At 38.4% G+C, this 27,847-nt stretch overlaps 1 protein-coding gene and 2 long non-coding RNA genes across 3 annotated transcripts; 1 reads left to right on the top strand and 2 right to left on the bottom strand.

Annotated features, from left to right (window-relative positions):
• Window positions 1–6,309, bottom strand: LOC144653635 (uncharacterized). The gene is made up of 2 exons (XR_013570779.1): window positions 3,570–6,309; window positions 1–3,462 (listed from the first exon to the last, which is right to left on the bottom strand). It is a non-coding gene; the product is annotated as an uncharacterized LOC144653635 (long non-coding RNA).
• LOC144653633 (uncharacterized) lies at window positions 507–27,700 on the top strand. Its single transcript, XR_013570778.1, has 3 exons — window positions 507–576; window positions 19,009–19,540; window positions 19,616–27,700. It is a non-coding gene; the product is annotated as an uncharacterized LOC144653633 (long non-coding RNA).
• LOC144653631 (heart- and neural crest derivatives-expressed protein 2-like) lies at window positions 12,240–14,674 on the bottom strand. The gene is made up of 2 exons (XM_078513683.1): window positions 13,595–14,674; window positions 12,240–13,058 (listed from the first exon to the last, which is right to left on the bottom strand). The coding sequence occupies exons 1-2, from the start codon at window positions 13,982–13,984 to the stop codon at window positions 12,936–12,938; spliced, it is 513 nt and encodes a 170-aa protein (XP_078369809.1). The 5' UTR covers window positions 13,985–14,674; the 3' UTR covers window positions 12,240–12,935.
• Window positions 27,701–27,847: the final 147 nt, after the last annotated feature.

The raw sequence follows: 27,847 nt of genomic DNA, 5'->3' as shown, positions 1-27,847 counted from the left end.
AACGGCAGCAATAAACTTTATTTCACTCTAGAATAATAAATAATACAATGTTTTTCACCTCCCGCAATTCGCATAGCTATTAGAAAATTAAGGTTTACACGATGACATAAAATGATCTACAATAAAGAAGAAAGAAGCTGAGAAATAATTAAAGAGGGAAAATAAAAGAATAGTAGTAATGTAAGAATAATAGTAATGTAATAATGACAAGATACCTTCTCGATCTTATGATATCTTTGTCTCTGTGGTCAACCTGCTACCACAGCCACCCTTCCCCCACCCCAGCTCCCTCTTCGTTTATCTCAAACGTCTATGGTGGAGTCTCTCTCCTCCGCAGAGGTCTCTTTCTTTCGGGCTGGGAAATAGTAGGGAGAGGAACGGGGAGATGTGAAAAGTAAGCGCGCGGAGCCTGGAGAGAATCGAAACGAAAGCGCGCGGGGCACACTGGGAAGGGGAAAGGAAAGTCCTTCCCGTCGTCCCCCGCGCTCTCCCTATTTTTCATTTTTCGTGTTTTCGCCTTCCTCCCCCCGTGTTTTTTCGCCTTCCCCCACGAAAGAGGCCTCTGCGGAGGAGAGAGTGGTGGAGTAATTCTCTCTTGCGGGAACCGATGTTAGCGGATTGAGTAGTTTACCCTCGGGAGCTCAGCGCTTAACTCTGCAGTGGTCCCGTTTGGAAGACCTATTTTCGGAGCACAAAATGCATTAAAAAACAGTCATGACTAATGACTGATGTCGTGTTGAATTCCAAGCATAAGATTCTATGTAATGTAATATGTAATTCAAACATAAGAAATCTTGCTAATATCACTTGTTTCGACCTTGTTGTAATTCACCATGGAAGCAACGTGTGAACTCTACTCTGCTATTTGTTTGGGTATTGCGCTGATTTGAAGCGATTTCAATATAAATTAAGTTTCAGAAATGACAAAAGAGACTAGTTTATATGAAAACTATTAGTTTTATTTATAACAGTAATATCGATCAGTATTTGGTTTCAATAGAACGATCCCTTTAGCAGCACTAGCGTACATTTATAAACACCAGAAAGGGAACAGTACTCTACCCGCCAACGTCCAGGAATGAACGCTAATGAGATGCACGTTCTTCATGACAAGCATCACAAAGTGTCCTTATTAATAAAAATTAACCAAAACACACCAAATTTTGTCAAATATGAAGTACTCATTAAACAATACCTGCGTTCAATCCTGGACATAAGTGACGTAACATCGGCGTAAGGCACAGCCGTGTTTGAGTCAAGGATGGCAATGGTCATCTTTGGATTTTTTTCAAGAACTTTAAGTTATAAATGCTAAGACGCGAGCTTTCCAACTCATTTTGTGAGAGTGAAAGTCCGCCAAACACAAACCATAAGCTAACAGTTGCCGTCCGTGTCTCACTGAGAAACGACTGTCTTAAGCTCTCTAATGCATGGTGTTTCGAGGACGGCCAAGTCCTTCACCAACCATTCCCTCGTTCCCAGGGTCTCTCGAGGCTGGTTCACAGCAGTCAAACGCTTTTTGCGCGAGCAGTTCCCGCCAAAACTATCGCTGTCTCAAATTTACAAAGTCCTTCGCTTGCTGAAAATAAGTTTTGTTCGCCAAGTATGCAAAGGAATATAATTTAAAAATTGTCATCCAGCACATTTATTGCTCTGTAGGTTGCTTTACCACTCAAGTTGTATTTGTAAGGTTTTCTTACATTTAAAACTCTTACAAACCTCAAGGAAAGCGGAAGTGGCCAGTGATTGACTGCTGTGTTTCAAATACACATAACACAAACAAAAGTTCCAAAGCAACGACTGACCTTTAGTTGTTAAGCCGCTGCGTGATGGACCATGACAGAAGTGATGAGGGGAAGGGGGGAAGTTTTTAGTTTTTAGTTTTCTAAAGGGTAATTTGTTTTTCATTTCCTTTTATAAATTATAATATAAGGTTTAGATATTAAAGATCATTTCAGATTTAATATCGATCAGTTATTTTTACTAACAGATTTCGGATTTTTACACTGATATAGTTTTCCAAGGGAATGTTTGACATTGGAAGTTTTACGAAAGTGGGTTTCCAAGAAAATTTCCAACACAGGCCTTGAAAAGTCCTCGAAAAAGAGTCCTTCATTACTTAGACTGTAACAAGCAGCATCGATTTGTTTCTTTGAAATTGCCATGATAGCCGCAGACAACACTCTAGTGAGGGTTCCCAATAGGGTTTTCCGATCCCGCCATCCCGGCTAAAATTTCCCTCAATCCCGTAATCTCGAAGGTTTTTATTGGCTTATCCCGATCCCGACCATTTATTGTTTATTAATCCATTCATTGCCTCAACGATAAAAGGCCTTTCAGTGGGTACATATTCTCTCCTAGCGCTGGTCTTGAAGTCTCTGGTCATCGACAATAATCATATATCTTTCCTTCCGTGTAACTGCCACGTGGAAAACACGAGTAACTTGTGTAAGTTTGTGCGGCTTTCGCGACATTCACGAAGATCACAACTTGATTTTCTATACAAGTAAATTATTTTCTTGTCACCGGACTTTCCTGATTTTGTTTCTTTTAAGTGACATTTCCCGGTTCCCATCTCGTAAAAAAGCCAATTCACGTGTCTCGTTCATAATTTCAATCCCAAATCTCGCTCCCTTTTACATCTAAAATCCCAGATCTCGGCCTTCGTATAAGCCAAATCCCGAAAAACCTATTGGGGACCTCTAGTTGCTTTGAAACATTTAATTGCATTTTCCAAACTTATTAATTCCTGCACAAAATGGTAGACGTTATTGAAAACCGGTAAATAAATAGATGCGAAAACTATTTTCATGCAGTACGTTTGCATTACAAAACTCTACATATGCCTATTATAAGAAATATTTGAAAAAATATTTTGAAGTCGTAATCTTTCTCAACAGATGTTTGAAACAATGAAAACAAAACTTTAAGCCCTTATCTCAACGAGTGATTTCGTCGCCCTCCATGGACAACTGTGGCTTCCTCTGCAGATTCCGATCCGTGGCAGGCAATGACAATCTTATCAACCCTTACCATCGCAAAATAAATTTAGGATCTCCTTCTTTGCAAAATGCTATCAACAGCTTTTCATGACAAACCACAGAGGTGAAGCGATAGCCAAGCCATTGTGACATTTTTTGTCCATTCAAAGATAAATTTCATAGTCAAAGAAATGTGTTTCTTAGTTTAATGGCAGTCATTAATTAGGGCTTACCGGTATTTTTGTTTAAATGCCAAAATTCTAAATCCAAATTTAGCGAAACACTTCCTTGCCAAGATATTTGAATTTTGTGGAATATTTTGGCTCTGTTCTTCGTCAGATAATCCATAAGCATGATAAATTATCTCCAGAATGGAAGCATTTCTTATACCTTTTGATACCACAGCTGCCACATTGACAAACATCCCGAACATTAATTGTGTCACAAAGTTGAATACACGGACATAACTACCTGGGCCACCCTCTAAGAAAAGATAAAAAAACATGTTTAAAAGAAGCCGAGAAAATTTCGTCAAACCGGACAAGAACCCCTATTGCGGCATTTAAATAACAATTATCAATGGCTAACCTGCGCTTAAAATGTCATATTTTCCCGACACGACATCATGAGAGTCTCATGTTGGTCCATGAAATAATTTTTGATATCAAGATATTTCGTGAGATAATGGACGACCTAAAAGGTCATGCGTCTAGTATATCATTTTCGTCGTTATTTTGACGTAAGATTGTGTGGTAAATGAAATATCTTCTTAGAACGAAGAGTTGCTAATCGTATTAGGCATACATTCACAAGAGATTTTAAATTCCACGTTAGTTACGAGTGGTTTATTTAATTCCTCAGTTGCTGTAATAGATATTTAAATGGCGCGTTGAAGGGTCGTAAAGGTATCATAAATTCGCTATGAAAAATACACAACAGACAACAGACACCTAGCCTGTTTCAAAATCTATCAGGAATCCATCAGGAAATCGAAAAAAATATTAATTTTAGTTGGAAAAAAAATTAGTACCAGATTAATCTCTAATTGATTTAAATCCTATTGCGTTATTTTCTACCCCTTTTAAAAGGGAAAGATGCAAGTAATTTTCCGCGATTAACCAAAGACAATTTCTTTATATCAGAGCCTGAGAAAATAAAATTTAAGTTCCCATGAACCATGTAAACAATAGGTAGGATCTCACGTGAAGCTATTTTGTAAAATCTTTTCGATGATTGGTGTTGTTAGAATCGAAATATTTTTTTTTTCGATAAGAAAAGATATTTGAAACAGTTACACAGAAGTTTGCAATAAGATGCAAATAATTTTGGTTCATAATTTTGTCCAATTAATACTCGAAGTCCTGGCGGATTCCGTCTTATTTTTTTCAAAATTTATCTACATTTGGTGTGTCTCGACATTGTTTTGTTTTCAGTAATCTTCTTACGGATTTTCTGTTAAATCTGTACCACCCTGGGGATACCGCCAACGGATGTCTCAACGTTTCATTTAGACTTCCATAGACTTTTTACATTGTATTTGTTTTGGGCGAAGTTGTGTTGTGAAATTCCCTTGGTTGAATAATTTCATTTGTGAAAATGATAAGCAGTATTTTTACTGGCGGCTCTTAGCAAGCTCATTAAAGGCGCTTTTTTAAGGGGGCACTTCATTCAAACAATAGTGGCACGGTTCAGTGGGCACTGGCTTTGGAGCTTTAGCAAAGTTCACACGATTATCAAAGGACTGTAACTATTTTGAATAGTTGTAAGCTCTGCGGTTTTCTTAAAGATCTACGAGGATTAAAAAGACCTGAATGTTTGTTGTAAGAATTGTAGCATGGGTAAGCATCTTGTCCGTCTTGGTCTTGTTACCGAACATTCAAGGTATTTAGGTTCGCCATGTCAGTTACTAGAGCATTAACTATTTAGCATCTTGTACTCGTTTAGTTTGGAATTTTACTGGCAAACGGTTTTGCACAGTTTCCTTTATTTCAGTAAGACTTCCTGGCGAACAGGTTTCCTTTCTTGCAGTACGAAACAAACATTTCATGAAGGACGTTTTTTTACAAAATGAAACAATTCATGGTTTTTCTTTTGTGCCTGTTTTAAACCTGACAAATAAACTTGCACTTTGGACAAGCTCTAACGTTCTCTACGTCAGCGATTCAACTATGGTCAAAATCAGTAATTCATTCTGTATCTTCCTGACCTCGAATTTTACCTTTTGGGCACCCTCGGCGTTGGCAAGTATTGCTGTCTTAAAAAGAATTTATAGTGTAGAACCAGTAGAACCATTTCTAATGTGGTCCAAATGGACTTCTCCGTTATTTAAGCGCTTATTTTCTAGCATGCATTGTCGCACATTCCTGTGGAACAACAAATTTTGCATAAGGGCAAAGACGAGCTTCTGCATTTCGTGTACTAGCCCGCAGAACAGGCGGATTATTTTTCAGGGGATCATCGCGCGACTCGCGAAACCAAAAAAAAAAAATTTATAATCCGCCTGTTCTGCAGGCTAGTCGTGTACTGAATTCTGTTGTACTCGGCGTACAGTTTCATTTTTCATTTCCCTTTTATGGTTTATAACATCCTCCACTGCTATATTTGTCTTCCAAAGGCTTCATGCCTGCGTTTATTATAATTAAAACTCGATCAGTAAAATTCCTTTACAATTAGAGCTAATGTACGTGTTAAAGAAGGAATGCCTTCTAATCCTCCCCGAGTAGCAACTGTTTGGCTGTTACGATGTCAGATCACTTCACTGTTTCCATATAACCGATCGCTTTGAAATGTCCAATCTAATAGCGCTAGAAGAATTCATCAATATTGAATAATTGATCAGCGTCAGAAGAATTGATCAATTAACTGATCAATGTTTTTTAATAGCAAGAATGTTCTTTACGATCACTGAACTAAGTAACCATCCATTTAGACGAGCCGTAGGAACTATGCTAAGCACGAAAAGAAGATCTTGCAAATCCTTTGGTTAATTCGGTACAGTCAACCAAACTGTTACAAGAGTAAAACGTTGCAAGACATAAACCATTAGACGAACGAAGAACAGTCTAGGGGTCGAGTCTAGGGCAGCAGTTTAGGGCTGTGGACTGCATAACATCATAGCGCGAATCGACAGCAAAGAAGGCGCATGCATGTGTTCGCAGATCATCTGAGAGGAATAAGAAGATCTCGGCCTTGAACAGAAATAGCAATACATTTTTAAAATAATCGTACTCTGCTTCCCTGACGTGAATTTGCTGATTACGATGTCAAATGGCTTCAATGTTCCAAATCTGATGAACATCCGTTCTTATATAGCGAGAAGAATGCCTTCGGATCCGGCACCGACTGAGTGATCATGATTCATTTAGAGACAAGGGAGGCAAAGGAAGACCTCGTTAATTGTTTAGTTTTCAACAGTACAATCTCCCAAATTGCCGCGAAAGAAAAATGTGGAAGACCCGCAAAAACAGCATGAAGAAGGAAGAGAAAAACATGCAGTTTGCGAAATATGGCAAAGATGGTTCATAGACTCGCACGACGCCAAAGAGTCAGTTATCCTTGTGTCCTTCGAGAAATGAAACTATGAAAAGACAGTTTGACTTTAAATATCCCAAAATTGTAACTACATTGCAAGAACTTTTTTAGGCAAAAGCTCAATACTGTTTGAATTTGTCACAAGTAGAGTTAACTGAGCAGCCAATTCCTAGAAACAGCACATTTTATAAAGGCTTATGCAGTTACTGTGTCGAATTTAGCTTAGTATTGTCGACTTTGTTGACTTGGAGTAGCAAGGTCTTAGATGAACAGCATGTATGTTTTAAAATTGAATAACGTTCGTTCCGTCTTCATAACCATTTAGAAGCATAACTGACAAGAAACACCAAAATGGTCTGTTCTGAATTGTTCTTATGCTTATGCTAATATCGTGGCGATTTCAAGTGTTCAAGAAAACAAGAGTGTCTCAACATTTTCGTTCTTCTTATGTTTGTGGTCACGCTTGCCATGCCAGTTATGCTAGTGACGGCCGTAATATTACAATTTTGTGAACAATTTTGAGCAACCGGAACTTGACAAAAATGGTTCTTTCTTCAAGAGTTATGTGCTGCGTTTCAGTTCCCCAATTTTCATTGTTTCGTCACTTTGCATTGCCGGAGTACAATTTGTTTTTCTATATTCTCGAATCCTAGAATGATACCAAGACAGCAGTGGCAATAAGAACTAATTGCTCACTCTGCTCTTTTTCCATGCTTTTTGGCAAGTTTATTAGTTAGAACTCATTACTTAGTTTTAACCTCCACTTTGGAAAACAGCAATCAATTTTCAACAAATATATTTAGTTACAGCGTTCTTCAGTTCTTCTTAAACTCTTATGGCCATTTGTGCTAGTGTTTACAATGATGTATTTAAAGATTGAAGGGATATGGCATCACAAAAAGATTGCCACACACGATATTTTAAACGTAGGGTATAAATTTGTCCCAACCGTTTTCCTTCTTGTCGACTGATTAAGTTTGTACCTTACCGTAAAATGCAAAACACAAATACAGTAGAACCCCGGTAACTCGAACTCGGATAACTCGAACAACCCCGCTAACTCGAACAAACTTCCATTTCCCTCGGACCCACTTTTCAGTCATTTTTACTCGGCTAACTCGAAAACCCCGCTAACTTGAACTGTTTTTCGTTTCCCTTCAGAGTTCGAGTTACCGGGGTTCAACTGTAAAATAAACCAAAGTAATGAATAAAATATTTTCTACATTAAAGTATGTTTTAAATTACTCCCATCATCTGATGGAAAAAAAGGAAACACAGCAAGATTATCTTGTGTTCTTGGGGTCATTATATATATCGTGTTTGGTTCCTGTGGTCGTCTAGCACCTTTCACGCTTATTAAGTTGTGGTTAGCGTACATCACGCATATTTACTTTTGGCATTCACCAAAATTTGCTGTTAGCCTTAAAAAAACCCTGAAATTAATGTTCAATATTTTGAGAGACGAAAATCAAACTTAGGGTTAAGATGGTGGATTTTTAAAACAATTGACAATTTCGGGATTTACCTTTTCGAGTTTTGCGTGAAAGTACTTTTTTGTGCGTGGTCTTTAACATTATTTTATCGTTTTGGCGGACCCACTTTCTTAGGGCGGATATCAACTATTTTTCTTGCGTGCATACTTCTTCTCATACTTTTTATGGCCTCACACTTGCGTCTCTCCTCATCTTTTAGGCCCACTCCCCTCTGGTGTGTCGGCGTGTTGAGCCTGATCATATCTGTCTCCTCGAGTGTGCTCCCAATCTTCCGTGTCGCCGACCTCCTCGTGCATCCTTTCACTTTCGCACTTCCGTCTTGCTTCCACATTATCGGACTTCCTACGCTCATAAACTTCAAAATATTCGTCTCCTTTCTGCACATATTTCTAGGGGAAATGGGTCTCATTTAACAGGGGGATGTATCGGGCTTTTTTGTGTTCTGTCTCGTGTATCATAGTTTTGATTAGTCCTGGCCTTATTTTAAAATTCAATTTCAACTAATGAAAGAAGAGATCATTCGCACTTGAGTGACTGACGGCCGGAAACGAGGGTGAGAGGATGCGAAGCGAAATCGGTGTGAGTGAGAGTGGGCTATTTCATTATTCCAATTCTTACTCTTTGTGTGTGTGTTTGTCACGTCCAGTTCCTTCTCTCCTATACTTCTCCCTTCTCCCACTTAACTCTCGCATAGTATACACTCTCTCTATCTCTTATTCTTTCTTCGTCCTCGCTCAGTCGCTCTCTGACACTCTCGCGGACACTCTACCGCCGCTCTCTCATATTGCACACCCGTACGGTCGCGACACTATTTTTTTTCCACCCTGCACCTCTTTTTAATCACTCACATCCTTCCACCTTCTTTACTCCTCCCTACGCATCCCACTACCGCTTCAACATCTCGCCAGCTCCACACACTTCGTCCCGAGGTGTCCCTCCCGTATTAAAACTACAAAGGTCTCTCATACAAAACCACTTGATGATGTACGATGCAATGAGAACAGTATCAGAGGAGGGTGCTTGTCGAAAAAGAAGGAAAATACTCGGGTAGAAGTTGTTTAAGTTCTAAACATTTAAATTTTTATTACTTTTATTTAGGTATTATTTTCGCGTGTGCATTTCGCGATATTTTTTCGCGCATTTTCGCGTTTTTTGAAATCGCGAAATAGTACTCGCAAAATAGACAAAGGTAACAGATATTATTTTGAATCTGTTGGGGGAGGAGGGGGGTATTCATTTTTCGGCTGATTGCTTGGGGGGATTATGAAAATTTGTATGGGCCTTGGGGGGGATATAAAAATGGGCCGCTGAAAAAATCCTCTGTCCCCCCTGTAGCATCATATGAATGCAGCCTTAGTCTATCTGATCGCATCTCACATTTTCATTTGTGAATTAGCCTTTAATTTTTCTTTTGTGGTACGACTCTACATCTTGAGATGGCTCCTTCTGCTATTAACGTAGCATACATAAATGTTTTCACTCTCAGTTCTTTAGAGACAATGCCGTCCAGTGCTGGAGACTACGCACCTCCCGGCGACAACTCGTGCCTTAGTGATTACACACCGATCCTTATCAGTATTATACTGGTACTCGTACTGTCTGCTGCAGTTCTGCTTAGTCAATCGTTATGATGCTGTGATAAATGTATATGTATCAGCCGAGTAGCTGAGTGGGACCTTTTGGTAATATAGTTCATACGGAAATCCGAGTAAGAAGTCGTCAGTGTATGTATCATGTTGTTCGTGTCATACATCCTCCTACACAGTTTGCACGCTTCGGTGACGTAGTCGAGGGTAAAAATGGAGTACTTTTCGTTTTTGTCCTGTGTGGTTCCGCAACTACTATCACGAGTCTCTGGGCGTGCGTTCTTCGCCCTAATTTTTATTAGTTAGTTTATACAGGAATTCGAGGGCGAGTAGTACTTCGCCCTAAATTTTTTTAAGTATTTAAATAAGTTTATCACAGGATCCGAATGAGCGAGCAGTTCTTCGCCTAAATTTTTTATAAGTATATACATAAGTTTATCACAGAATTCGAACGGGTGAGTAGTCTCGCCCTAAATTTTTTATTAGTATATAAAAGTTTGTAACAAAGAATTCGAGGGCAAGTAGTACTTGCCCTAAATTTTTTATTAGTATTTGCATATAAAGTAAATGTAATAAAAATGTAATTTACATTAAAAATATTAATTACAGAATAAAGTTACGCACAAAATTTTTTATATAGTACTGTATAAACTTTTTTGTAATTTTTTAAATATATTAATTCCTGAAAATTTGAAACGCAGGATACTAATTCAAATTGTATTCATAGCAACATCACTCGTTAAAAAATCTGCATAATGTTTGTTTTGATTTGTTGAAGTTTAGGAACGGCTGTAGCTTTTATAGTATATTTATCTGCGCATTTTCAGCTAAGTTTACCTTCCTCAAGGTCAAGTCTAACATTGTTGATTTAGCAATGATATCAAAATTTCACTCAACATTTTTACTGTTTCGAATTTGTACGACCATAATTTGAATTTATAGGACTCAAAAAAACCGAACCCGTGAGAAAATCATCGATATAAATTTAGACCTAGTATGTTCATTATATATTAATTAGTCTTCTAAATTTGGAAGTCCATGACAAGTATTGCACAGACAAAAAATATAAGCCCTTTTGTCTTAGGTTTTGCACGCAAAGGTTACAGGTTCAAATAAAGTCCGAATGTTTCGAAAGATTTGTCCGAAGCTATAACTTCAGTTTGGTATTTAAGGTGTTAGTGGTTAAGTCCCCTCATAAAATGAATTACTTTTGTGTAAGAAGCTGTTTGTGGCTTGCCTCGGTATGGAAGGAAATTGTCCTAAATAAAACGTTGTTTACAGTTGTTTATCAGACTAATTAGAGGATTCTTTATGAACCCACAATGTCCCACCCCCAGTTCAAGATTCATAACTCGACTCCGCCCTCTTGTCGAGGCTTTTTAGCGTTCAGAAAGCACAGCTGAGAGATTTTGGAGCTTTTTAACGAGAAATGTTCTGTGTTAGAATGAGGCTCTTCGACATCGAAGAATGACATCTTGGACCCCATTGTGTACAGGCACTTCCGAACGCAGGCGGTTTTGTCATTGTTTGGGCACCTAATGTGATTCTTATCTGTTTATTTATGGGGGTGAAACTTCTCAAACATGTGCAAATATTACTTCTAAAATTCACGAAAGTTGACAAAAACTCAGTTTACAATCAGTTTGCAAAATCTGTTCTTTAATTGTTAACTCTCTTTTCCAACGAGACGATTTATTTTGACATGTTTTGCTTCGCTTCAACGAAGAGACATGTATGTAGTAGTCAGTAAAAACACTTGGTGAATGTACTCCCGGAAAGGTTGTTCATTTTATGCTAATAAAAACACATAATAAAGAGGCAAAGTTTCGTTTTAGTGTGGTTCCTTATTATCAAATCTGGTTTTAAATGGAATATCCTTAGACATAAATGACAGGATGTATGTACTTATTTTGGAGATTCCCAATGTGCGTCTTCTCGTCTTTTGCTCCGAAGTGTTTGGAAGTTTAAACCCATTCCACCTCTTTTTGTCGCTAAAAAATGGTTAGATCAAATTTTCAGCTTCCATGCGCCATGAACCTGCCCAAAGAGGTTTTCAAATTGTGTAAACTAATCAATTATTCGACCTAATCTCAGCACGGGAAGGATCTATTCACGTTTTCCCGAAGGTGCATGAAGGCATACATTGTTTTGCACAATTCTCTTTAACAGAACGTAAAACTAATAATTTGAAGGATTGAAACGTGGTTCTTAGCAAAGTCTGGCAGTTAGATTGTATTACAAAAACAAAAAGATAATGAAAAATAAATATGGGAATAGTTACAGTAGAGTGACGTACCAGACTTCCATGTTGAATCAATCCCATTTCCATTGATGATGATGTTGAGACATGTATGCAAAACACTTAAACATCCACATTCATTTGTTTTTCTTCCCTACTACTGATCAGGGATTTTTTCCACTAAGACCAAAGGTATTCAGACGTGGTTTTAGCGTCCTATAGAGACGTGTTTCTTGAATAAACATGAGATAAAACGACGAAGAAGGTCCGACGTTCACGGTGCTCGACTTGACAGGTCGACGCATCGCTCGTCTTCTGGACCTTGTCAGGACACTTGGACACTAAACCAAAAATTCCCTGTTTATCATCAATGTACTTTGAAATCAGACAAGACACTATTACGACAATCTTGAATATCATATGCCTTTATTTCAATGTCTACATTTATTTGAGACAACTAATTTACAAGTAATTCAACTGATACATGCTAGATGGAAATCATTTGCAAAGACTCTCTGCAATAATCATGGGCACACAATTTATAAACGTATAATTTTTTTAAGCTCTTTTTACAATTCTCCATTCACCATCCTATGACCTATGGATGGAAAGTGTCCGGTGATGAGTTTTAAATATGTATACGGACTAGACAACGCTGGACAACGACTTGGCGTAAAAATTTTAATCACTATACAACCGATTCTCAACGAGACCTCTACAGGAGTCATTAGCCAAAACCCGCGATCAAATCCACCTTTCACAATCTGCTGCTTCTACGACTGTCCGGCTCTGTATGTGACATTTCCTTCTAAAAAATAACGATTCTCGAATAATTTCAAATACTGTTTGTAAGACGACAATATTGATGTCTAAATCGTCCCATACAGGAGCCCTCTCGCTGTGCTACAGCTATTAGTGTTTCCTAACACAATGGCGAAGGAAGCAGCACTCAAGTGCTCACTGCAGCTCTTCTGCAGTGCGTTCACAATCATCATGATGTGAAAATGATCTCTGCAACTGAATTTCAACAGGTGGATAGACACACTTTTTCAGGAACATTTTATTGAGATTTCGTTCAGGAAGGATGGCCAGATGTGGTTTATTGTTACGCTACTGATTGTTGTTTGAGACTCCCCACCAACTCTAATGCCCAGACGTGTTGTGGCCATCCTGTTCTGGAGCTGCGACGTGGCGGGGCTGCAGAACATCTCTGCTTTTCGTCAACACTCTGTTTCATAAAAAAGTATAAGCAAATTAGCAAAAGAAGATTTAATCCCAGTTGGCAACAAAACCAAAAAGTATCTATCATTGACGCGACATTTTCGTATGATGCGTAGTACTCTACTTGAACTGAAATAGCTCGGCATGCAAGCTGTGGACGTGATGATCAAAAAACAACCAAACAATCTGTTCAGAATTAACTGCACATTTAACAAAGAAGAGAGACGGAACCCCATCGGGAACGTTAAAGGTATTGTGATGCGACAAAATCGTGGTATCTCTTAACCGTTCTGAAATTTGATGGCATAATTTGTAGTTTTCGTGAGCCCATCTTGTTGGAAGGAATTTCGATGGAGTGCCCACCGTCTTCAGCTGCGTTAACATTAACCAAAGTCAGTTGTTAAAGTACTTAGGCTTGCTATTAAACAGAAAGCAATTAAGAAATAATGACCTTAGCAGGAAACTCCACTCGAAAGTTGTATTTTAGTATTTCAATGTCCCAGTTAAACCCCCAAAATATCAAGATGTTTTCCTGTTATTTACCTTTGGCGAATCCACTTGATCAATGCTACTGCTATCATTGCTATCGGTTTCGTTGTTGTCTGTTTTGCCGCGGGATTCCTCAGTAGGCGTAACAATTTCCTGGCCGTGGGTTTCGTCTTCGAGTTGATTTTCCAAATGATGAATATAACTCATAGCCAGTTTCAGTGTTTTGATCTTAGATAACTTAGTGTCAGATGGGACATTGGGAATGTGTTTCCGCAAATCGTCAAACGCAGCGTTGATGTTTTGAGTTCGCCTCCGCTCCTTCCTGCTGCTCGCTGTTTTAGGTTTGGCCTTTCGTCTCCGACAGCCTCCACCAGCTTCTGGCCTGTTTGGGGGAGAACTACTTTCTTCCTCGATATCTGTCCTCTGAACGTTGACATCTTCCATGTTTGACTCTCACTGACTTTCCGATTTCAAACCAACACGGATACAGCAAGAAATATTGACAATATCTCGGTCAGAACTGTCCGTTTGAAATTGTACTTCGGGTTCACAAAGTAAACAGCTGCTGAACAGGTTTTGCGAAAGTTATACAAATGCTTCCTAGAGATCGTAGGTGCTATTGTTTTCAAACTTCTCGGTCGGGGGGGAATCCGTCCCAGAATCCAACCCGGCCGATGACACTTGACGTGCGTGCGTGTTGACCGATCCAAAGCGTTCGATATCTCTCGACAATTTCCGTTCTCTTATCGGCCTTGACCTAACCTTGGACTGACATATGTTCAATTGTTAATTCTTCCTTGCTAGCGTTTATATATTCATTAAGAATTTGGCGCCATAATTTAAAGTAGCTATGAACATTGTCAATGTAAGTCGTTTCTCTCAGGCTTGGAACAAGTACTTTCTTACTTCTTGCCATGGCTTATGATTTCTTTTTTTTTTTTTTAACATTTTGAAGTTCCTATCAAACCATCAATTTTCACAAATGACAGGAGAACCACATGTATTTCATTGCTATCAATTTGCACAATTTAAACACTAATGTTTTGACAGTTTAGGAACGCATCAGCTGCACGCTGGGTGGAACTTTCGCATAACTTTTCCATCAACCGCAAAAAGACCGATCACAATCTTTGTAATGTAAAGAAAATCAAGTTCATTCGTGCTGATAAATCATGTTTAATTTCCTGTGACGTTGTAGTAGCGTTCCATGGCGTTTCAAAAAAAATGTCTTGAATACCATGCAAGGGAAAATCTGCAGCTATTACGCAACCAGTTTAAATTGACCGCTTGGCTCGTACGCGAACATTCGCCGGTTTGCTTATCAACTGGGACCGCTCAGGAAATCTTACAAGATAATTTTTTTGCCAGTGATAAACATTGTTTTCTTTTGTAAAATCGTAATCGACTTTTTTTGCTTTGGGTTTCCGTATTTGTCCATCCGTTGTCATGTCACGTTCTCGAAAATTAAAGATTTTGGTGCACCTCATCCGGCCACCTGCGTTAAGACCTGAGGGAAAAGACAGCATACACAGTTGGACGGTGATTTTGGAAAAGGGAACACTGTTCACTGCAAAATCCCGACAAAAAGGGACTGTTTCGGTCTAAAAAGGTCCATGATATAAGAAGTGCAATTTTAGCATCTTTATCCCGGGAGAGGGGGGGGGGGCGGGGGAACTCCCCAAAAAAATGGCTGGGGGTGTGCGGCACGCTTTTTGAAACCCCTAAACCTATTTCAGACCAAAATGTGGAGTATTTCCCTACTCCTTATTTCAGATCTGACCCAAAATTCGATACTCAATTTCAGGACAAGCCTGCCTATTTTCATTTTGAGGAGGGCTTTAAATTCCCCATGATAATTTCATCGCCTTGTCTCAAAAGAAGAACAACCACAAAACCTGTATAGCTTGTGTAAGGTCGTACCCACTCCCCCGGTGAACTTTACTAGACCACACTTTGGCTCTAGTGCACCTGAGTATTTGAAATATGGGGAGGGATCGAAAAAGGCGTTTTATATCATCTTGTCCCCTACCGCAACTAAATAAATAAAAATCCGGGCGATCCAAATCGACAGTTCACAATGATATTAATTATAAGCATTACTTGGTGAATGACGGCTGAAAAAAACCACAACTTTTCGAGCTTTGAAAGCCGGATTTCTCTTCGTAAAAGCACCAGGCGACACAACAAATAGAGTATTATTTATTTGACATTCAGCCATGTTTAGGAAACGAGGCAACAAACGAAGTACATAAAGCTATCCGTCTTTCAGCATGTTGCCCGGCTTAATCCATTTTAACTGTGACACTAAATGTCTAAACTATTTTAGCTTTTCCATCATCGTACGATATACATGACTAATTAATTTATATTTGAGAGGAAACTTTGACCTTCGCTCGATTATTAGCAGCTTAGTCGAATCGTGGGAGTGTATAATTTAATTTTAATGAAACCTTTGACAGCCCACTCAGATCAATGTGTTGCTATTTGTAAAAGCTGCGATGGAAGTCAATTGAAGAAATTAAAGATCGCAAAACAATCTCATGGAAAGAAATCTTTAACAGAATTCTTTCCTTTTAAAATGAACTTGTGAGTGAGAAAAATTACGTACAAGAACGTTCTGTTTGTTCCTTCGGTTTGTGGTTTGACCTTGGAGTTAATATAATGTTCTGAAGGGTACAACCACTTTTTCTACTTCCTCAAAATAATTGGTTCATCTGTTGGCTTTTCTTGAAATGTCACGAGCAACAGCTTGTAATGAAACTTGAAACCTCTAGATCCTTTCTGCTACGTCCGTACAAAGTATAGAATTATATTCACTACTGTGAGTGCTATTGACTCGATATTCACGTTCCCAAGAATCTCATACATTGTTTAGTTCAATTTCGTGAGCATGGCCAGTAAGAGGCCCATGTAAGCATGGTAACGCTAGCTCAAGTCATTTTGTAAGGGCTTAAATAATTGTCAGAATAAAAGAAACCTCGTAATTATTGCTTCTACTGGTCCCTTGCTATTGTTATGGGGATAGGGTAAACTGCAGCTGTTCTCTCGAAGGGTAGCAAGCCATTCATGAGAGACCTTAAAGGCGGGAGCTGCTACCCGACCCCTCACTTTTATTCACTTCATTTCCTTATGAGATTGGTTGTCTATTAAAGTTGTATTGCGTTTGCTAAAATTCGGATTTCACTGATTAGTTATAGAATTTGTAAAGTCGTTGTTCAACATTTAACATTTTGTTCAACTTCCTTCTCAACAGCCGGCTCCTTTTCATTCAAGAATCCATGCCACTGTCTGGGTCTTGTTTAATCGTAAAAGACGTGAGCTGCATGCGGATGAACCGTTATCAGAAAAATAAAAAGCCACTTATTCCCGTAGAAACTAAGATATTCACAACTTTGTTTAGTTTAAATTAAAGAGTTACAGTTCTCTCTAATTATGCAGAATCGAAGGTGGACATGCCCTGAGGCAATAGATTCACGTTTTGCCTCACACATTATGTATTACACAACACTCGTGAGTCAGCGCAAATTGGAACTTTTAAACTGTCAAAGACATAATTTTTTTAACATGGGAAGTGAACTTGTTAACAGATGAATGCTGCACACCCCCCAAAATCGCCAAAATTACGCAAGAGTTTAAATGGTGGCAGCCTTTTTCAGTTATCAGCATAATTTGTTTTGGGCGACCTTGTCTTCCGTCTGCCTCGGGGCTCGGAGTTGTCTCACGTATTTTTGTGTTCAAATCAACCATTTCGTGCACGATTTGCTCAGATTTTTTCTTAAGAAAAGTGAGGTAGGGTTAACACATTTTTCACGTGCAAAGTTGTTTCGGATAAAACGAGTGAGTTGGAATAAAATAATATGATGCGTATTCTGCTGGATTTGAATTTAATCCATTTTCGTGACGATTCCCATGTCTTGCCCCTTTTTGTTAATTAATGTCAGTAATAAAACTGATGCTCAGACTATTCCGTGGAACTTTGAACCCCAACTTTTTCAGGTAGCAACTCAGGTGACCAGACAACGGCCTCAGTTTTTTGGCAATGCGCAAAGCTATCTCCCTAGTACAAGCAACCTAACTATGCTCGTAGTTCTATGCTCGTAGTCTTTTGTAGACCACTAGTAGGCAAAAATAAATCTGAATATGAGCACTGACATTGAAAGAGTTGATTGGGCCTCGTCACTTTAGGCGGTGGCAAACAAGGACACATTATTGCTTATGATGTTTTCTTGGGCTAGCAAACGGACAAACTAATTTGTTGCGGCAAAAAAAGTTTCTGAAAGAAATCAGACAACTGATCAGAAACAATTTTTGTGTCTCGGACACAAATTCTGTGTCCGCAACAAATGTCGCGCGCGCGCAAACAGGGAGACATTTGTGTCCGCAACAATGTGTCCTCGTTTCCAACCACCTTTACGAACAAATCATTAAAATAAGGTAAAGGCCGTTCCCTAGGATTTGCCTCTAAGTCGAAAACTGCAATTTCCACTCCACCCTCTGGTTTTTCGAACCTTACCAGTCTTCGTTTTTGCTTTAGAGGTTTGAGTAGTCGGCATTCACTGTAATTTTCCACTGGTGCTTTAGTAGCCCCCCCCAACCCCCCAAACAAGACGGGTCGCCACTCGCCATTCAAAAGATGTCAGTCTTTGTCAAGATGATTTATAACTGACGCAACATCTTTCTTCCGTCATGGAAAGGTCAAGGCAAAAGCTGTAAACCTTTTGGGGTTTGGCCAAGTTCTTATCTAATTTTGCCAATAACGTCGCAACTAATCTTGCAGTTTGCCAAAAAAAAAAACGACAGAAATATCGCCATGAGTGCTGTCACATTTGCAACTTTGGATCATGCTTATGAGTTTATCTCAACATATCAATCTACAATTCTGGTACGCTGTTTAAGGACTATTAATCTCCCCTTAAAAATAACCTGAAAATCACGGAGCAGTTTTGTGACCCTATTACCTAAACAGTCACCGGGAATTGAATTGTTCGTGCCTAGTTTTGTACTTACAACCCCCACTGCACTCATTGCAGTATGAACCCAAAAGTCAAGGTCACGTGTAGCGAATAAGAGAAAGGAATTTTGTTAATCATAATTTCCTAATTTCCGCCAGGAAGCGTTTGAGTTGTTGGCCAAGGCTGAATCGTACGTGTAAGACTTTCAAAAAAGATAAATTTGGCTAGAAATAAAAAGTTCTGGAAGAGAACGTGATTTCCGGATTGTTAAATTAATTACAAAGCAAATTTAATCTTATCGTCAAGCACATGAATCCTGGGATCGCACATTGCACATATAACACGTAAAAGGAATTGATAACTGAACTGACAACAAATCGTCGAATAAACACACCTTTCCTTCCTTTCTTTATTTGGCCTTTTTTCCAGTTTTGGTGTATCAGACTGGTGATCAGAAAAAAAACCCACTGACTAAGAAATACGTTGTTAACGTAACACTAAATGTTTTTTAATTAGAGCAGTTTTCAATTGAGTGTCGTAAAACCAAAACCAAAGTAATTACTCTGGCCAATCACAAAGGACACAGACAATCCAGTGAACCAATCAAAACTCGAAGCAAATACATGTAGCTGGCACGAAGCGCGGGAAAACGTGCGCGAGCTAGTCACGATTGGTTTTGGTTTTACTTCTGATTGGCTTAGAAAGTGGCGCGAGATTTTTAAGCCAATCACAAAGCGTAGTAATGCAAAACCAAAGCAAACGCAATTTACTTTCGACACTCAAGTGAAAACCGCTCTAACTCTTTTTGCAATGCTCAATTGTAGAAAGGGGATTTTGTTGCCTTTCTGTCTGAAAATGTACCATTGCTCACACACTAAATGCGAGATTTTTTTTAAAGACTGTTTTCAGTTCTTTGCTTTTGGAGCGATAATGTCGAGACGTCATAGGTCTGATTCCCATCATGCCAAGCAAACTCAGAAACTGAAAAATAGAGTGCTTGACTCATTCGCGCTGGCTTTTATTTGTTTTTTCTCAGCTAAGGCCATCAGTTAACTGCTTACTAGCCTGAGTATCAGGCTTTTCTAAAGGGGAAGAGAGAAAGGGTAGAAGGCCTGATACTCAGGTTAACTGCTTACTGATTAACTATACGCCTAAGTCAATCGTTTAATTTATCATGAGCTTAATTTATGGTATTTCAAGTTTCGAGAACTTCTGGTTAATTCGTGAAAACGGTTCGGCTTTGGGCCAAACGAGGGTGGGAGTTGCCAATGATGGAAGACTGGGATGAGCTCTCATGAATTATCATGAAGGTCGGCCAAACAAGCCGGATGAGAGTGCACGAGAGTTAACAAATATCACGTTATTTGCTGGGGAAAACTCTCGTCGACTCTCATCGACATTTGAGCAGGTTTAAATTGGAAGAAAGTATACGAGAGTGGATGAGAGTGTTGAGAGTTGGCGGCCAAAATCGAGAACAAGAGTTTGAACACTCGGCTACTCTTGCTTGTTTTCGTTTGGCTTGAAAGTTAACTATTAGGGAGAATGTAAAGAAAAAAATAGCAGGGTTTAGTCGTCTAGATTTAGTTATTTAACTGAAACTGTTCGATTTGAATTTCACGCAAAATTTTCAGTCACGAAAAAATTTCGGCCCGAAATTTTTTCGTGACTGAGTAACTAGAGGGAACTAAATCATTTGCTGTAAGCTCTAATTACGCGCTTTCTAACTTTTTGTAAGGGTTTGCAGTAAAATTACGTACCAGACTCATAGCGTCGTAAAATCCCACTTATACCAGATATACACAAAATCATAAGAGGTTGCGAGGACTTGAAATAAGGCAAGAGGCTTATTAAAAACGGACGAAAAATGGACTGAATTACACGAATATAGAAGGAAAGTATTTTTCAACTAATCGTCTCGTTTTTGACACGAAACGAGTCAGTTTTGGCTTCCTTTTTAATCAAGTTTAAATGTTATTTAGGAAATCTCAGCCGGAATGGAGTGTTAATACGTTTCAGCCAATTCAGCAAAATGACTACTTGTCATCTTCAAAATATTGTAACAAAATTACTAGGTAAGCTTTAAAGACTTTTAATATAGTTGTGATATTGGGGTTTGGTAGTGGCATTAATATTTTGTCAGACGTCTAAGCTTTTGTAAAGAGTTCCGGGCTGTGCTTGAGCTACAGATTCCGATGAATTTTCGCAAAGAAAAAACAGTGCTCTTATTTCCCTTCCTCGAGAATTTACGACTCATTTTGTGAAATTGTATCGCTCGGCGTTTCTTCCGTAGAGACCTCTCTGACTGAGAATCGAGAGCAGAAGGTCACTGCTCTAAGTCTGTCACTGGGTATGTTAAGACTGTCGCATCATCATTTGAAGGCGTGATATGTTGACTTAGCCTTGCAAATTCCAAAGCCGTATTTCTCAGTTTCGTTTTTCCCGATTTAAGCTGTCTGAGCGAAATGATACGGCGTGGGAAATTGGAGTAAGATCCCGCGAAATTTCGTCTGGTGTCAGGTTGTTGCGGTTTCCTTTTTAGTCTTAAAGACTTAACACTAATGCTATTTAAATACAAAAAAATTCTGTCGATGGACTTGAATTGCAATGTTTTAATTTTTTTTCTGAAAACTGATACGAAAAATCTCCGACACCGTTTCTGACATTTAACTCGCTTATTGCGACGCGATCGCCTCTTACGAGACCTCACCGTCAAAACTATCGTTGAATTTAAAAACATAAGTTTTTTTCCATTTTATTTTTTTGTGTGAAAAAACTCCTCTCAACTAATTTGCAGCCCTAATAATTTTAAGGCTCAATGATACATTGTTTTAAATGCTGTAATATTTTGCGCATGTATAGACGTGTACCGCAACCTTACATATGAATTTTAGCACTATTGTGTGTTTACAAGAAGAATGCTTTGAGTATGTTTGTCCGAAAATATTCTCAGCTAACGCAAGCTCGTTGGTTAAAATTTGGACCACGATGTCGGAATAGTGAAATGTGGTTAGTTGTGAATTTACAACTCTTTCAGTATTTGAGCTGTGGTACAATCATTTAGCGCGATACAGACCTTCCCTTTTTACCCATTCTCCATTGAATGCTACTTTTCAAAACTGAGAGATGAAAAAAAAAAAAAACAATTTCTAAGCACATAAGTGACATTGGCGCAAAAACACAGTGCTGCCACCAAAATAAAAGCTGTTGTTTTTTCATGTGTTCTTATTTCATTGTTGTTTTTTACTCACTCTCATATATTTAAGGCAAGATATTGGAATTATTTCATACTGAAGGGGCGGTGATCAAACATGTATGTAACCTTGGAAGAGGTTAAAATAATAGTTTTGTTGCCTGCATGAATAAAATTCCGACCGTAATCGATCATAACCAAACGCTTGTTATTTTTCTCTCTCTTACACTTCAAAAACAGATTTTCCAAAGAATGAAATAAACCTTACATGATTACTAAGCAGAGCCGAAGTTGATGTATTGTATTTAGAGGGGATAGACCAAGATTTGTTTGATCTTCCGCAAAGGTTGTCCCCTTGAAAAATTATGTAGACATTCAGCTGTTAAAACTGTTTTGAGAGTTCGCTTCATCGTCCATCATATCATATTTTTACAAATTTTTTGAATGTTTCCAATTGCGTCTTGTTTTTGGTCATGCAAAACTACTTTGCATATATTGAAAGCTGGGATGACTTTTCCGAAGATTTTCTCCTGAAAAGTGAAAGATAGCTAACGGAAAAGCAGAATCGAGACTTAAACTTAGTTTTAAAACCGTCAAAATACGCTCAGATGTATATCCTACACATATCACAGGTAAATCGCGATTTCTCTTTTTTTATCGTTCGAGTGGTAGACGGAGGGTAATGGGATTAACACAATAACTTCCGTTTGATACGAAAATCACGCGAAAGAAAATTGACGGAAATGTCTCTCACGTCTCGAATATTCCATTAACAACAATTCTTTGTTGACGAGCAAGCCATTGCAAGTTCACTGGGTCATTTTTAGCTCGCATTTCGCTGGATTCGCGCTTTCTCGTGAGTTTGATTTTGTCGGGTCTTCAAACGGTGTATCGCGTAAACTCTTTGCCTTCTTAAATACTTGACACAAAGCTTCTTATCACGCTGAAAGATGGTTCTTCCACCGAATTATCAACATTTCATTCTTGTGTACACTGAACAGAAAGACTAGTCAAGTAAAATGGTGTGTTATTTCCGGATTTTGTTAACTTGAAGCGATAACGGTTTACAGTATGTTGTTATGATTTCTTAATCCTACAAAAATTTAAACTCCTCTTTGGTTTTCACGTCGATGGTTTATAAACAAATTTTGTAGTCGCGTCGACTTTTGCGTGTTTCTTTGAGTGTCTGCCGCGGGTAGCCTTTCTGAGCGCGGCCCAACGTAATCTAAAAAAAGGAAGAAAAGAGTAACCTACCGGGTATTTATTCTGTCAAATCTCTTCTCCTTAACGTTTGCAAAAATTGACATTGTTATAAGAGTAGAAAAATGAGAAAAAATTAGAATGGACATAAAGTTTGGATGCGTGCTAGATCTGGGCAAAGGGGCGAGTTTTTTTTCAGAGTATTTCAAAAGCAAAAATGATGAATATTCTTTTTGCATCGCCCCGCTGAATAAATACGACGTCTTTTAAAGCTTAACACACTCATTACAAGCTTTGTAGTCTATGTATACATAGAGTGGATGCTGTAATAAATACCAGTTTGAATATGATCTGCGGACTGTTTTTAATAGAGACATTTATGGAAAAATAAACACGCTATTCCGAAAGTCTGACCTTACGAAAGATGAAACGTTTTAACTCTAAATGCCCAAAATCAAAAATAGCACCTTGGAACACACAGAACTTCACCCCAGATTGCAAGCAAGCTTTGAACGAGTGGCTTTCAGTTAAAACCCAAGAGATGGTCTTGATTTATCACAAAATTTGACAAGTCAGTTTTGTTATCTGAAAGTTCATAGATTCCCAGATAAAAGAGTCATCGAAATTTTGTTATTTTTATCAAATAATAAGCATTCTTTTAAGTACTTCAGCGACTTAAATAATCGCAAACATATGTTAGCTAATGTGTTTTAGATGAGTTTCTGGGCGTTATCGATCATATTGGACTGAATGAAAGACATATTAAAGTGAGTGGGAGTATAGATAATTAAGAAAACACAAACAAATTAAACGAAACCTGCTCGGAAGAAACTCGCGTGCGAGTTGATGCACAGTGAAGAACTTGTAACACGATGCAATGGCAGCATTATCGTGTTGTAGTACCACTGATTCTATGTGTCATTAAAGCAGCTGGAATCATCGAGAAAGCTTGTTTCGCCAAGAATGCAACGTTATCTTCATTGAAACTGTGTCGTCAAACTAAAAAGAGCTATCTTGTGGTTTGGCTAAACGACAAGAGAAAAATTGCAGCCATTGTTTGGCGTGTTCGCCTTAATTCCCAGAGTCAACCCTCAAGCAAGTGCCTTCATATGGTTCTAATTTTTACGCAAGTTTGTGGATAAAATCCTATTGTGTGACAATTCAAACTAGAGCTTACGAGACGTATTTTTACGTGGCGTTGTTTGATTTTTAACATTTGTTAAGATTGTCTTCAAACGTTTTTCTGAATTTTACCTGGTCACCTTTAGGATTGAAAGGGTTAAAAATCTCGCATCACATTTGCACGCAAGTTGAAAGTCGGGGCTTTTTTTGACTATAAAATTTATATGTCGAAACGTCACATAAACCTCCTTAAAATAGGATTTACTTTTCACGTAAACACATCGCCGGCAAATCTAGTTATACTGAACAATATTTACGTTTAGAAACTAAACACGTCGTCAAAGAAATTGCCGCGCCTGTTTGTTATTTGTTATTCCAAGAGTTCATAGTGTACAAGAAAGCGGCTCTATTATGTCTCCGATAGTTAGTTTAACAAACTCATAAGCTGGTTAACTAGACAGTGAGAAAAATTATGCCAGACATTCTCACGAAGACTTGTTTATTTCTCTTTGGAATTCATACTTTCGAAAGGCCCAAGTGTATTAATGTACAAGAGTTTAGACTGTGGCTCAGTTGATATCTGACTTCCTATGCAGTTTTAAAATTAGAAAATCATCTAATAGTTTCTTGCAAGAAAGTTAACAAGGTTTTTAGAGCTGGGCCGTGAAATGGATCAAGACAACTACAAAATAATAAGTTTACTTTATACCCGTTAAATCAAATTCACAATTTCTTTTTCTTTTTTGGCGGGGGGGGGGGGGGGGGGGGGGGAGGGGATGAAATGTACAATACCCCTACGTCGAGCAGTATTCTGTGCCAAGCGTTGGAAGCAAAAATACTGAGAAGGAAAACTGAAGTTGGCGACTCTTACCACATCACGTATCAAAATTTCATATTCGCGAACGTAAGATAAGGCAATGATTTTACTTTTGAAATGACCGCGATAGCATGAAATATGTTCTTTGTATGCACAGATTCGTCATTTCCGAGCACTTGTAAGAATCGAAATTGCACGTACAACTTTAAAATAGCCCGGGACACTGCACTTTAGGGCACGTGACTCGATTATTTAAATCAGTAAAGGAAACGGAACTTGAGTTCTGACGAAATTTCTATTTCTGGAACTCTGAACAATTTTGCTAACTTGCCTTTGTGTTTCGAGAAAATAAATAATTTTATTATACGAGCAGGGTGTGTTTATACGAACTACCGAAACTTTACAGCAGAAATTAAGTTTGTGTTGTAGGGTTGTAGCTTTGGGCTGTCTGCTTCGAGTTTCGCAATTACTTCAGAATTGTCCGCCTGTTTCATACAATTTTACTAACTTTCCTCTGTGTTTCGAGAAAATAAATAAGTTTATTATACGAACAGTATGCGTATACGAACTACCATAACTTCGGAGCAGATATTAAGTGGGTTATATACGTGAGTTGTAGCCTTGGGTTGTTTGCTTCGAGTTCGAGTTCGCAATTGCTTCAGAATTTTTCGCCTGTTTTATACAATTTTACTAACTTGCCTTTGCGATCCGAGAAAATAAATAAGTTTATTATAAGTGAAGGGTGTGTACACGAACTACCGAATCTAAGGAGCAAAAATCTTAATTTCTCACACTAAAAAGTGTGTGAAATACGAGAGTTGTAGCCCTGGGTTGTCTGCTTCGAGTTTCGCAACTACTTCAGAAATGTCCGCCTATTTCATATTTAGCCCGCAAACTAGATATCAAATATTCTTTTATTACTCAATCGGCAGCCAGTTGAAGATCTGTTACAATGTGCTAGTCGAAGTCGAATTCCTAAAGGAAAGCACATCTTATAGCGGCCATTATTGGAGTTTCTGGAGGCACCAGGAAGCCTCTTTTGCAAAGCAAAGACTGTTTTTGAAATAAGCTAAATGGAAGAAGAGAAACATTAACGAAAACGTATTTCGTAGTTAAACTCTTGAAACAGAAGTCAAAAAGGATGGGAAGAGAAGAGAACACCATCAGTTGACAAGCTGCAGGTCAACAGCAGTGACGCTTTATTGTGAAGCCTTCTTCGCGCCTTGTGGAAGGCCCAAGGAAGGTTGGGTAAATCGTGGCGTTGGACAACTACAATAAAATTTTTGACAGTAGACTTTACTTTTCCTAGTCAAGTCCGACATAATAGCAGACCCGTGCACTAATATTTTGATAATCTAGTTAATTTGTAGAAAAGAAACATCTCATTGCAAAAAGCGTCGCCAATAGATCCGATTGAATCCGGCTCTTGAAAATAAACATGGCATTTAGTATAACCTTTCTCTAAGGAAAAGTTGCAGTCGTGTAGTACATTTCCTATCAATCCGCCAAAAATTCGACTTAACTTATTTTTAAATTCTCAAGATTGAGTAATTTCCGTAATAACTTTCCCTCAGTCCTCTAGTTTCGTTTTGCTCGGGGTGTCAAGCTAAAACGATGTCTCGAACTAAAACAATTTATACATAGTGAAATCTGTTGATGAAGTTCTTAACAAAAGGCACTTCTGTGGCATAGTGCAGTGCTGTGCACACCAGAACTTCGAGCTTTCTTCATTATGTTTGCACAGGAAACAGTGCTACAAACACTGAATTTTATACCTTCTCCAACTGTTTTGTCCCAGGAAATTGTTCTATTTTGTAGTCTCTTCTAGCTTTCAATGTTGTAGCTCATTTGAAGCTAGAAGCTTTTGCATATCAGGCTAAATTACTGTTCGTTTGCATAGAAATTCTTAGAAACGAAGCTTAAGCTAGCTGGCATTCTGTTTATTTAGGTCTCTGACAAATAGTTAAGCTTGTTTTCTAAAGCGGGACTAGTAAGGCGATCACACCGGAGACGATGTATATAACCAAGGAATAAATTTATTTTATTTTTTACAATTTAAATTTATGTCTCGTGATTATCTAGATTAATTCAGTTACCTTCCCAACTTTAAAACTATCCTCTAGCCAAACGTACAAAGACAGCGTCCAGTTGTCCATGAACTTAGAATTTGATCATTTCATGTTGTTGTTTTGCAGACGACGGCTAAAACATGTATCTTAGGTGTGTAAAGCACGTTCAAGCCCATAGCTGTACCGCTCATAAAACCTTTAGTTGTTTAGCGATGTTCTCGTGCAGTCATCGTTGCGGTTTAGTTTAACTCCCAAATACGAACCACAAAGGTGTTGCATAGATTAATAGAAGAGAGCGGAAAAAACACGTCATTGTACGGAAAAGTTTAATACATTCGTATCACTTCCTTGGTAAAACGCGCAAAAGTTTACTGTAGCGCGGTTTTTACTGCAAAATATTTCTTCACAGTGGCATATTGGGTGGCAACACAGTTTTTCTACTCCCGCTATGCCCCTTAGCAAGCTTCTTAACACCGCGGCACCTTGGCGCGCTCGCTTCTACAATTTCGCTCCACGATGTTTAGGGACACCCAGTTGTGTCTTGTCTTCAGGTTTTCAGTCGAAACGCATAAACTAAAGAGTTAGATCGTTATAAGCCTTGTACAGTTTCTCCATTGAAGAAACCAAGGGGGGCATTTTGTTAATTTGGACACTCCCACACACTCTCTAAGTGGTAATTCTAAAATCGGGGGTGGAACTAACACATCCTACCTTATATACGTGAATTCCGGCTCGTTTTCAACCACAAACCACAAGATTCCTTATACTAAAAGGCCTCCTTTAAGAACGTGCGTGTACCAGATGTATCGCTAAATTATCGGTTCAAAATGGGACACAAAATCTTGAATAATTTTCAAGGTTCAAGATACCTTAACACCAATGTGGTTTCTGAATTGAAAAATCATAAAAAAAAACTGCTCCTAATTTAGAATCAAAGTTAGAAAATGGTAAAAAGAT

Source organism: Oculina patagonica, chromosome 5 (genome assembly GCF_052425735.1).
Source record: "Oculina patagonica isolate OP01 chromosome 5, crgOcupat, whole genome shotgun sequence".
NCBI lineage: Eukaryota > Metazoa > Cnidaria > Anthozoa > Scleractinia > Oculinidae > Oculina > Oculina patagonica.
Note: the sequence above shows the minus strand (reverse complement) of the source record. Positions and strands in the feature narration are given on the sequence as shown.

Coding starts and splice junctions, on each gene's coding strand:
- LOC144653631 (XM_078513683.1), bottom strand. CDS start 13,984: ATGGAAGATGTCAACGTTCAGAGGACAGATATCGAGGAAGAAAGTAGT. Junction 13,059..13,594: donor ATCAAGTGGATTCGCCAAAG/GTAAATAACAGG, acceptor TTTATGAAACAG/AGTGTTGACGAAAAGCAGAG.